Source organism: Muscardinus avellanarius (genome assembly GCF_963383645.1).
Source record: "Muscardinus avellanarius genome assembly, chromosome: 9".
In the NCBI taxonomy this organism is placed as follows: domain Eukaryota; kingdom Metazoa; phylum Chordata; class Mammalia; order Rodentia; family Gliridae; genus Muscardinus; species Muscardinus avellanarius.
Genome location: NC_137795.1, coordinates 83,396,995 through 83,409,493, shown reverse-complemented (window position 1 = coordinate 83,409,493; position 12,499 = coordinate 83,396,995). Strand labels below are relative to the sequence as shown.

Below are 12,499 nucleotides of genomic sequence, written 5' to 3'. Positions count from 1 at the left end.
CAAACCATAGCTAATTACCTTTCTCAATTACAAAATATGTCTCTTTTATTGTTTTTTAATTGATATGTAAAAACTGTGCACATTTATGGAGTACCATGTGATGTAGACCTTTCTACATTAGTGTAATGTTCAAATGAGGGTAAATATCTCTTCAAATGTTTATTATTTCTTTTTTGAAAACATTAAAATACTCTTTTTGTTTTCTTTTTTGTGATATATACTACATTTTTATTATCTATAGTCAATCTTTTTGTGTGCATTTGTGGTACTAGGGATATAATCCAGAGGCCTTCTACCTCTGGGCTATACCCCCAGACCTATTTTTTATATTTTATTTGGAAACAGGGTTTCACTAAGTTGCCGAGAGCCTCACTAAGCTGTTGAGGCTGACCTCTAACCTGGATCCTCCTATCTCAGCCTTCCAAATTCTGGGATTACAAGCGTGTGCCACTATGCCCAGTCTTCTTAATCTTAATTCTTAATCTTAGAATCTAGTACCTATGGCGCCTAAATTCTTGTGATTAGCCTGGAAAAAAATCCTTTGGAATGGGACATTCTGGAAATAATCTGTTCCAACAACTCTTTTGCAATTTTAAAGAAATATACTTTTATTAATGTATTATAACCATACCTTATAGTGAGATTCAAAGTGTTACAAATCCATGCATATATCACCTGCTGTATTCCCTCCACACCCTTCCCATTCCCCCCTCTCCCTCCCATACCTGTTAGTGAGATTGGTAGTGAGACCTTTATAAATGGACATAACATTATTTGAATTTTCTCCTCAATTCTCCTTTTGCCTCTCCCAACCTTCCAACCCCACTATGACTTTCCACTATTCTACTGGTCTCTCTCTTCATTTATCTGAAGTTCTATTGCAATCTTAAAGACTCTTAGGATTTTATTTTTTTTTAATTAGGAAAGCGCTATGTGCTCAGTCTTATTCTCTTCTGCTCCACTGACATACTCATGCATTAACTCTCTATTTCCCTCCTTTCCTACCATTATGTGTATCAAGTGCTACCCTGTAATTAGCTCATCGCTTCTTGCTCTAGTTCTAGAAAGACCAACCTATTCTATCATTATGTTTCTCTACTGTGTGACTACTACAGCTTGAATGTCTGTGCAGTTACTATTTAACATCATTCCCATCTCTTCTTATCATAACCTCTGTTACACTTCTATAAATTCATCTTATCCTCACATAGCACAACCACCACCCTTGAGAACAGCAAGCTGATAAAGGCTGAATGAATCATTGTCTTCTTTTAGCCAATAAAGAGTGCAAGTAGGCAATCAATGAACACTGGTTGAGAAGAACAGTATCAAGACATGCATTCATTGCATGAAATGTAACTGTTCTTGGGAATTATCCAAGCAACTAAATAACTTTTTTCTATCAAAATGAATTTATGAAGGGAAATATATTAGGGACAATTACTACTTTCATAGTAGAATAGTTTTGATGTGTCAATATTCTCTAATAAATACAGCAGCTATTAGTGAAAGGCACACAAATAAAGGTTTACTGGATAAAGGATGGGAGATTATCACAAGTAAAATTTTATAACTTGCTGATTATCAAAGTATTCAATTTATATGTATCTGCTGTGGAATCATGGGTATAGAATGCAACTTGGAAAAAAGTTGTATTATCCATGATAATCACAGTCACTGTTACCAATTGAGTGCTAAATAGCACTAGTCTATTTTATCCACTTGGGATATGTTCCAAGACCCCATGGATTTCTAAAACAGTGCATAGTACCAAATCATACAAATAACGTTCTTCTATTTTTACTTATAATAAAGTTAAATTAGGCACTAAAAGAGATTAATAACAGTAATAATAAAATAGGATAAATATATCATAAAGTTAGAAGAATGCGGTTTATTTTTTGAAAGAGTCAAGGCAAATAATATTTTCAGATCATGGTTGGCTATGAGTAACTCAAACTGGAAAGTAGAGCCATAGGCAAGTGGGAGAACTCTTGTCTTATAGGTTCTCAAACCAAGAATGGTAAAAGAAATGTGTTTATATTTGCCCTAAATTCAAAAACATCTGCTTTCCCTCTCCTCTTTGCTGAGCAAATAAATTAACTAGAAATAGAGGTACCCTAACTGAAATGCTACCATGATTTTTCTTTCGCACATGATGAATATATATTTCCCATAAATTATTTTTTTGACCACCATTATAGAAGGCATTTAGACATTGCAGTTTGTCCACAGACCTTGCCTCAGATTTCAGACCTGAAATAAAATAAATTAAATATTGTGAACATAATTTTCTTCATCTATAAAATGGGGGGCAATTCTAGAACCCCTCATTGTAAGGGTTAAAAGGAGTGGTACACAGGAGTCAAGAGCTGAAGCCAAGAGCCTGGCCCACAGTAACATCTGAACAGTGTTATTGCTGCTGCTTCTACTTTTGCCATTGTTAGAAACCTAAGCTTGGCTTATAAATAACAAGTGGTTAATATTTTTGAAAAGAGACCTCTGAAAGTACACAAATTCAAAACTGAAAAGTGGCTTTGTCTCAGCAATCATCAAAACAGTCATTAATCAAAAGTACTATAATCAGGCTGAACACTGGCTTATTATGACTCTTAATGGCCAAAATCCATTATGAGGTTGTAAATTTCCATGACTACATCCATTCTTTTCCAGCCGTTTCTGTGTACCTCGTTGGTATTAAGGCTATTTGTCTTTTTGTCATTGATTGAAAGAATTGCTATCATGATGTTATCTGCCCAGGTGTCAACATTTAAGCCCACATACACGTTAGATAAAAGTGTGCTTTAAGCTATGGTACGATCCTTTCGTCAGTTGTTTTAAAATATCCTGAAAACCTAAAGGTTGTCTCTTAGCTTATGGATATTTCATAATATATATGAAATTTCCTGTTTTCGGCTGGGAGCTGGAGTAGAGGAAAGAGTCCTTTAAATGAAAAGAGGCTGTGATTTAAACTGAAACTTCTCCCAGGTTGAAAGTTTCAGCTTCATGGCATAATCCATGACCTTGAGCAATTCACTTCATCCCTGGAGACTCAGTTTCTTCCTGTTTAAAATGAAAGTGTAATGTTGTCCTCATAAGGTCTTCCTTAGATTTAAATGTGCTTAGCTCACCTACCTGCAAATTCCTACACCTCCATCTGACCTCTAAAACTTAAGAGCGCACCCCAGCACATTGCCAGGCCCTCTTTATATCAAATTCTCCACTTACTCCCTGAATGATCACACCCGTTTTCATGGCTTACAACACCACCTATGCACTGGCAATCACTAATGTCTGTCCTTGCCCTTTCCTGACATTCTACTCACTTGCCTAACTGCCTATTCAATATGGCCACTTGTAAACTAAGGGGTGTCTCAAGTTAACACAACCACAGGAGCATTCTTGACCTGCCATCATTGGTTCCCTATACCCCTGCCAACTAATACCCCCAGATCTCATAATTTCAATAAATGACATAGTTTCCACATGTCTCACATTTTACCCCAAATATGTCTGAAAATTGCTTCCTTCTCTACATTTTCACAACTAACAAAGACAACTTTCAGTTGACAAATACAATTTGTACATTTTTATTGGGTACTCGGGGCATGTTTCAAACATGTATATAGAGCAGTAGCGCACGCTTATAATCCCAGTACTTGGAAGGCTGAGACAGGAGGATCATAGTTTCAGGGACAGCCTCTGCAACTTAGTGAGACCCTGTTTTAAAATAAACACAAAAAGGGCTGGGAGTATAGCTAAGAGGTAGAATGCCCTTGGGTTCAATGCCCAGTAAAAAAAAAAAAAAAAAAAAAAAAAAGGAGAAGCACGTATTCATTGTGTAATGCTCAAGTAAGGGTGAACATCTCTACTTCCTCAAATAGTTATTTGCAGTAAAACATTCAACACTTTTGTGTTTTTAAAATATATAGTATATATCACTAACTATAGTAGTCCTATTTTAAGATAATTCCAGAATTCGTTTTTCCAGTCTAACTGTAGTTTTGTATCCCCTGCTCAACACATCACTTCCTACCTCCCACAACTGACCCAGCCTCTGGTAACCACTTTTGCTCTCAACTTCAGTGAAATCAATTATTTTAGTTTCCACCTATGAGCGAAATTATATGATGTTTGTTTTTATATGCCTGGCTTATTCACTTAGCACAATGTTTCCCAGTTCCTTTTGTGTTGTCACAAATGAGTGTACTTCATTCACTTTTTGTAATTGAATACTATTTCACTGTCTGAGTATATATACCACATTGTCTTGATCGATTCCTCAGCCGATGGGCATTTGGGTTGTTTCCATGTTGCAATAAACATGGCAATGCACATATCATTTTAAAATACTGATTTCATTTTCTTTTTTAAAATTTTTTATTGGTGCATTATATTCATACATCATATTGGGGTAAAAAACTTGTGTGTACAGACATGTACACATCGCTGATTTAACCCCTATCCAATTGCCACCCCATTCCCTCCCTGTCCCTCCCTCCCTTGCTCGACTTAGTGATTGACTTCGATATGTTTAAGTACATTGTGTGTTTTAGAGATTTTCCTCTTCCCCCCTCCTTTCTCTTCCTTTAGGGTGCCTTGTTTGCTCCTCTATAGGATTTCCTTTTTCTTTCTTTTTTTTAAACAAATTTTTATTGAACATAAAGGGTATACATTTAAACTATACTTGGTGCCCTCTCCCCCTGCCCCCATTTTCCCTTCCCCCCTCCCACCAATGGTTGTCCAGGGTAACCATGCCATATTAATAATTTTGCACATATTCGGATGTAGGCTCTCATTAATCAAGTTCAGCCTTCCTCCTCTCCTATCTTTCCATTCAAACTTTGCTGATATTTCCCCTCCATTATCTGTAGTCCCACTGGAAGGATTTCCTTTTTCATCTAGAGTTCCTCCTATGACCCATTTCTCCCTAACTCTCACATATTAGGGAAAGCATCTAATTTCTTATTTTGGGGGACTGACTAATCTCACTTAGCATAATGTCCTCCAGTTCCATCCATTTCCCTGAAAATGATGTAGTTGAGTTTTTTTTTATGGCTGAGTAAAATTCCATTGTTTACATATCCCACAGTTTTGTAATGCATTCATCTGTTGATGGACATCTTGGCTGGTCCCATAGTTTGGCTATGGTGAATTGTGCAGCTATGAACATAGATACGCATGCATTAGTTTGGTAGTTTGGTTTCTTTTCTTTTGGGTAGATACCCAGAAGTGGTATTGCTGGATCAAATGGTAGGTTTGTTCCCATTCTTCTGAGGATTATCCATACTGTTTTCCAAAGTGATTGCACTAATTTGCAATCCCACCAACAATGTCTTAGAGTTCACACTTCACATCCTCACCAGCATCTGTTATTGTTTGTGTTTTGAATGTTTGCCATTCTAGTTGGCATTAGGTGGAATCTCAGTGTAGTTTTGATTTGCATCTCTCTGATTGCCAGTGATGTATGTTGAGCATTTTTTCATGCATTTATTGGCCATTTGAATTTCTTCTTTTGTGAAGTGTTTATTTAGTTCATTTGCCCATTTTGTTATTGGATGCTTTGTTTTCTTAGTGTTGAGTTTCTTGAGTTCTCTGTATATTCTAGATATTAGTCCTCTATTGGAAGGGTAGGTGGCATAAATCTCCCATTCTGTTGGCTCTCGATTGAGGTTCTTGATAGTTCCCTTTGCTGAACAGAAGCTCTTCAGTTTCATGCAATCCCATGTATTGATTTTTAATTTGTTGTGCCTTTGGGGTCTTGTTGAGAAAGTGTTTATCTGGGCCTATGTGTTGCAGTATTGGACCTATGCCCTCTTCAAGGAGCTTCAAGGTCTCTGGTTTGATTTCCAAGTCTTTGATCCATCTTGAGTTGACTTTTGTACAGGGTGAGAAAGTGGGATTAATTTCCAATTTTCTGCATATGGTTAGCCAGTTTTGCCAACACCATTTGTTGAAGAGGTTTTTTTTTCCAGTATATGTTTTTGGCCCCTCTGTCAAAAATCAATTGGCTGAAAGTGTGTGGACTTGTTTCTGGGTCTCATTTTCTTTGGGTATATATTCAGAAGTAGGATTGATGGAACATATGAAATTTTTATTTTCTTTAATTTTTAGAAACCTTTACATTGTTTCCCATAAGGGATGTGCTAATTTACATGCCTACCAATAGTGCAAAAGGATTCCTTTTCTCTACATTATTGCCAATATAATATACTTGTTATATTTTTTTTCCTTTTGGCTATTTAGATCCCATCTTAAATATCATTCCCTCCTCACTACACCTGGTTGTTGCCTGTGTGCCCTATCTTAGTAGATCCTGGACTACATCTATCTCATTTACTATTGTTCCCCTAAGAGTTGAAAGACTCCCTGTTTTTTTTTAATTTATTTTTATTGGTGCATTGTAATCATACATCACATTGGAATACAAGACTTGAGAGGATATACAAGCACACATCATCCAATTGGCTCTCATCCAGTCCTCATCCCATTCCCTCCCCATTCCTCGATCCCATGCTTGTTTGGTGATTAACTTTGATACATATGTTTATGTACCTCCTGCTTTTTAAAGAGGCTCCATCCTCCCCTATTCCATACCCTCTGATTGGTCACCTTAATTGCTTCACTATAGGGCCCTTTCTCTAGCTCGACCACTTCCTGTTGCCCCTTTCCTCCTAGTTATTGCTGATTAGGGGAAGCATCTGGTTTTAATTTTCTGCGATTTCTGTGCATGCCGTGTTGCAAATACCGATCCCACTCTTGACGGCCCCAGTGATTGGAGCCTGCCGAGGGGTTAGGCCGATGCCGAGGCCATCGGCTAGCATCAGAGCCTGCCATGAGGAAGGCCAGTGCTGGGGCCTCCAAAGCTGGTATCGGAGCCAGCTGAGGGGTTAGGCCAATGTCGGGGCTAGCGAGACCAGAATTGGGGCCTCCCATGAGGCAAGGCCGCTGCTTGAGCCAGCGAGGTCTGAATCCCTAGTTTTAATATTCCTTCTGGGTTACATGAGAGAGAACATCCAAAATAAATTTGGGTGAATAGAATTTTGTTAAAACTAAGATTCTTGGATAGTTCATGATAGAAAAAAGTGATAGTTGTTAGGCAGATGTTAGCAGCCACTTCACATGTAAGACATAAAGAAAATTGGGGAAGGGACATCAAAGAAAAATTAATGTCATTCAAAATATTCACTCTAGGCATGTGAACAAAGGCAACAATTCCTTTGTGGTTGTTCATATACTGCCCTACTCCTCAAGAAAAACAAAAGCAAATAAAAAACAGTTTGGTTTTTTCAAGTTTTAATTTTTTTTATTTTATTTTTATTTTAATATGTTTTTATTGGTGCATTATAATCTCACATCATACTGTAAGTCATGTTGACAATGACATACAGGCACACAGCACCTGCCCCCCACCTCCCCATTCCCTCCCTCCCCAACAAAGAGTACTGAGATTGATGTTGGTATATTCACATATACACATAGTCGGCGGTAGTATTTTCATTAATGAACCTCAGTTTTCCTCCTCCCCTTTGACCTTTCTCTTCATTATTTGCAGCCCCTGTTTTATCCCAATTACTCTCTAGTTTGTGCATATTAAAGGAAACATATGACCCTTCACTTTCTGTGACTGGCTACTCTCACTTAACATAATGAAAATATGAAATGTTTCATAAATCTGCGTGTCATCCATGCTCAGGGGCTATGCTAGTATTCTTTGTATCTTCCTAATTTTAGTATATGTTCTGCTGAAAAGATCACAAGTTTTTATTTATCTAAACTAACTATTCTTCCAGTCCAAATTTCTGCAAAGCCCCTCCTTAGTCAAACATATTTCATAGAGCCCTACCCAGCAGATCAGGAGAGTAAGCAGTCTGATTGCAAAGTATGAACTCCAGACAGTGGAAAACTAAATTGGGCTTGGAGGCATTGTTTTGAATCTCATCTATGTAACATTTCCAAGTGTCTTTACCTGAATAGAATCACAAAGGTCATTTTATAATCCAAGTTTAATAAAATTGATGGAGAATCAATTTAAACCTTTCCTCCCATAATTTATTTTCCAACTAAAAGCAACATACATCATTTCAAAAATAAGCAATTTTCAACTGAGCCTCATGAACATGATAAAGTATCTTTACATTTATCCAATTCTATGTATTTCTAATATTTCTTATTATTACTTCCAGTTTCTAGTTGCATAAATAAGTAATCATTGAATCTCCTCAGGATAGATAAAAAAGTATCCTCATGTTATAGTAATAACTCAGGGGTCCAGAGAGAGTAGTAACTTTTTATAAAATCAATGAAAATTATAGAAAATAGTAGAAATCTAGAGTTTTAAGCATTTATTATTGTTGTTGTTGTTGTTGTTGTTGTTGTTGTTGTTGTTTTATTTTGTAGTGCTAGAGATTGAAACTCGGGGAGTTCTACTTATGAGCTGTATCTCCAATCCTATTTTATTCTTTATTTATTGATATAGGATCTCACTATGTCACTACACTTTGCTGGCATTGATCCTGTGAGCCTCCTTCCTCAGTTGTCAGGATTATAGGTGTACACCACTGCAACCAGCTCTTGTATGATTTTTTAAAGTTCTTATATGACTTAGAAACCCTCTTAAATAGAAGAACTCTCTAGAGTAACAAATGCAAGACATTATTATTATTATTATTATTATTATTATTATTATTTATTATTATTATTTTGAAGTACTGGGGATGGAACCCAGGGAATTCTACCTATGAGCTACAATCCCAGCCCAATTTTTGCTCTTTATTTTGAAACAGAGTCTCACTAGTTGTGGAAGGCCTCACTAAGTAGCTGAGGCTGGCCACAAAACCAGATCCTCCTGTGTCAGCCGCCCAAATGCTGGGATTACAAGTGTGTGCCACCATGCCCAGCTCTCAAGACATTATTTAAATAGAACAAGAATTGAAATATATATTTCTATAAAGTTCACTATGTTTTGTGATTTCAAAAATATTAATATTTAATGATATTTATTATATTTTTATATTTCTTTCTCTTTTTTTTTTGGTGGTACTGGGGTTCCTGGAAACCCTTCTACCTCTGGGCTATACTCCCAGACCTATTTTTTGTACTTTTTTATTTGGAAACAGGCTCTCTTAAGCCAGCGCGGCTGGCTTCAAACCTGAGTGATCCTCCTGTCTCCGCCTCCCAAGCGCAGGGATTACAAGCGTGCACCACCACGCCTGGCTATATTTTTATATTTCTAAATCTGTATCTGTGTTACTGCTTGAAGACCAAAATATTAAAAAACCACCATTTCTCAAATTTTTAGTAGTTATAAAATAGATATCTATAGAAGATTTACTTGGTCTTCAGATAACATTTTAAAATAGTGAATGTAAGGTCACCAAAGAAACTGCCTGACCATATTTTGTTGCTCTTGCTCTGTTTATCATGAGAGCTTTAAAGCTGACATTAACTAGAAAAGACAAAGAAGTTGTTGATGCTTTACATAGGCGTTTTTCCTGTTTTCATCTGGTCCAGAGTTGTTCCATTTGACTGAACCTAAAGCATCCTCTAAATCTAAGAAGAAGACGTTCCAATGTGGCTGCTACGATGGTAGCAGTGAGTTGGAGCAGACGGAACAAAAAGTCAGCTCTGAGAGAAATTATGGGCTGGATCAGAGTTCATGCATAGGTGTCCAGGAAGCCCACTACCTATCTGAAATGGCAACACTTAGTTTTGTTAGTTTTCACCTGGCCCCAAGCCTGCTTGTCTGTCTGTCTTTCTTCCTAGTCTGATGATTTGAGTAGCAGTGATGAAATGCACCCTCACCATGAACACCCACTTCTCATGCATTTAATAAAAATCAGGTACACTGCTAGATTCTTTCACAGGGCCTTCCTTAGGAATTGACTAAGAATACAGAGATCAAAACGCACCCTCTCTTGCTTTCACTGGAGGCAGCAATAATTACACAATGACAGAACCAAGAAAGAGACAAGGAGTCCAGCTAACTACTCTACTTGATGGTAAGTTCACACCGGGACTTTCTTCTAGGCCAGTGGCACAGGAGAGATATGGACCGTGGCTTCCCAATGATGGCCAGGATGGATTCCACTTGCACCACCTCTCTGAACACTTTTCTGTATTTTCACACAGACGCTACCCTAATTGCCGTTGCATCAACTTTGGATCATGGTTTATGCTTTCTTTCCCGATTACTATTCTTCTTCTACTTTTGTCCTGGATCTGGCTTCAGTGGCTTTTCCTGGGATTCAAGTAAGTAAACATTTCATGTTAATAAGATGAATAAAGGTGTCTGGATTTCAAGTTCTTAGCTCCTTATCTAGAGCACATGTGATAGGCCTATTTTTTTCTTATAAAACGGATACCGATAAACACATTCTAAGGATAAGTTAGAATGCCCCTCAAGCAATGTTGAGTGTGGAAGAGTGTGTACACAGCAAGTCCATCCAGGTGTCCATTACTCCTAAGCCAATAAGACATTAACAAGCCAGGAGAATATAAGCAACTCATTACGAGGAGCTTTTTTCCCCCTCCACTTGATTTAATGTAGGGATTTCCTTGGGTTGTCAGGTTACTTTCAACTGTTACATGCGGGACTTTCTGCTTATGTTGGCACCAAAACTGAAATCACCTTGAGCATACAAAGTAAAACAAAGATGTTCTAATAGTCTCTATTGGTTAAGAAATGGGAGATCAGAAATAGCATGTCGGCCTCTCCCCGAATGGTTGAGTGATCTTTGCAAGTCCTGACCCATTCTCACTCTCAGTATCTTTATCTGTAAGACCCTAGGATTTACAGAGATCAGTAAGATCCCTTCCAACACTACATAATTCTAACATGTATGAGTTTGAGTTGACCACAACCCAAGGTAAGAAACACTGATTATTAAAGAATTCCCGATGCCACTAAAATGCCAAACGTATGTATTCAAAGAGAATTTCAGTATAGTACTTGGCTAAAACTCAAGCTAGTGGTTTATAAGCACCAATGAGGCATGCGATTTCTATGACAGCCAGCCCTGAGAATTAGGAGGGGCTCTTCAGCAAAAGCTAATAATACACAGCCTGTACTTTCAACTCATTTAATAATATTCCAAAAAGAAAAGACATTTTTTTCTATAGCAAACCTCGAGGATTTTTTCCCTGAAATAAAATAAAGCAATTCAAATTCATTTTTATAGAGTTTTATGTAAATAATTTCAAGACCTATGAATAAAAGAGTTTATTATTCACCAAGACAGTGAAGATGAAGTCAGCTATTTATACTTTTGAAAAGCCAAATAGTATGGTCAGGTGTAGTTCCCTACCTGTTCCCAGGTTTTCTAAGCCTAGTAACATAAAGACTGATAACTCTCCCCTCTCAATTCTTCTTCCTGATTTTTCTCCATAACTGCCAAATTATGTTAGTTGTGAGAAAACAGTACTGATAATTTAAAAAAAATTCTATCCAGATTGTGGGAGCAGCATGTGACAGTCCCCCCGCTGAAGCAAATGTGTGGAATGTCACTGGCTTCAGCAGGTGGGCCCTAGCAGGGAAAGACTAGCTGCATACTAAGTGCCCCTCCCAGGAAATCCAAGCCTTTGGGGGCCTCTTCAGTTGTACAAGTAGCAGAAGACAGGAATCCCAAGTCAACAAGGAAAGCATCCAGTCACGAGCCCACAGTTATTTTGCTTCCTTTATTGCTATATGTAATGGCTTTATAAAAAAATATATGCAAGCATCATCATTAATTTAAGACAATATATCACTTACAAAAGAGAAATTAAGAAGATAAAGGGCAAATATATTAAAATGTGTTCCCTTGAGGGGAAAAAAAATCCTGTGATGTGCATACATGAGGCAAAAAGTCCATAAACTCTAATCGGCAGCATGTTTGAACAGTCCACTTGCCATCCTTGTTGGGTATACGATGCACAGTTTTGTGCTCCCACTCATTCTTCAATGTCTTTGCAGTCTGCTAGGGTGGTCACCTCCAGAGGTTTTAGATTGACAAACAGAAATTGTAAGCCCCTCCCCTGGCAGGCCACCATATATTCTGATTAGTGTGTTGGCTGTTAACACAGTTAACTCACCCATTTATAATGACCCAAACAAGCTTGGGGGAAAGCAGCCCATTGATCAGGGTCATAAAACTTAAATAAATAGAGAGGTTGGTGCATTGTCATCTGCTTCCTCAGTTCCTCAGTGAAGTCATTAACCTTCATTTGTAGTAAAGCCACTTTGGCTTTGACTTAACTCTTTATGGTCTACAACCAAACTGGCAAAATACAAGTGCAGCATCCTGGCCAAACAACAACAACAACAACAACAACAACAACAACAACAACAACAAAAACGAGTCGGGCTTGGTGGTACACGCTTGTAATCCCAACATTTGGGAGGCTGAGACCTGGAGGATCACGGTTTGCGGACAGCCTCAGCTACTTAGTGAGGTCCTCTGCAACTCAGTGAGACCTGGTTTCAAAATAAAGAATAAAAAATAGGGCAGGGGGTGTAGCT

At 37.7% G+C, this 12,499-nt stretch overlaps 1 protein-coding gene across 1 annotated transcript in view; it reads left to right on the top strand.

The window, feature by feature from the left end:
* The window catches only part of SLC13A1 (solute carrier family 13 member 1), a gene marked incomplete at both ends in the record, with an annotated part of 98,779 nt that overhangs the window by 68,840 nt on the left and 17,440 nt on the right, over positions 1 to 12,499 (top strand). Inside the window, one exon of the mRNA XM_080701336.1 lies at positions 10,132 to 10,251. Coding sequence (XP_080557462.1) covers positions 10,132 to 10,251 — 120 coding nt within the window. The remainder of the gene's footprint in view (positions 1 to 10,131; positions 10,252 to 12,499) is intronic.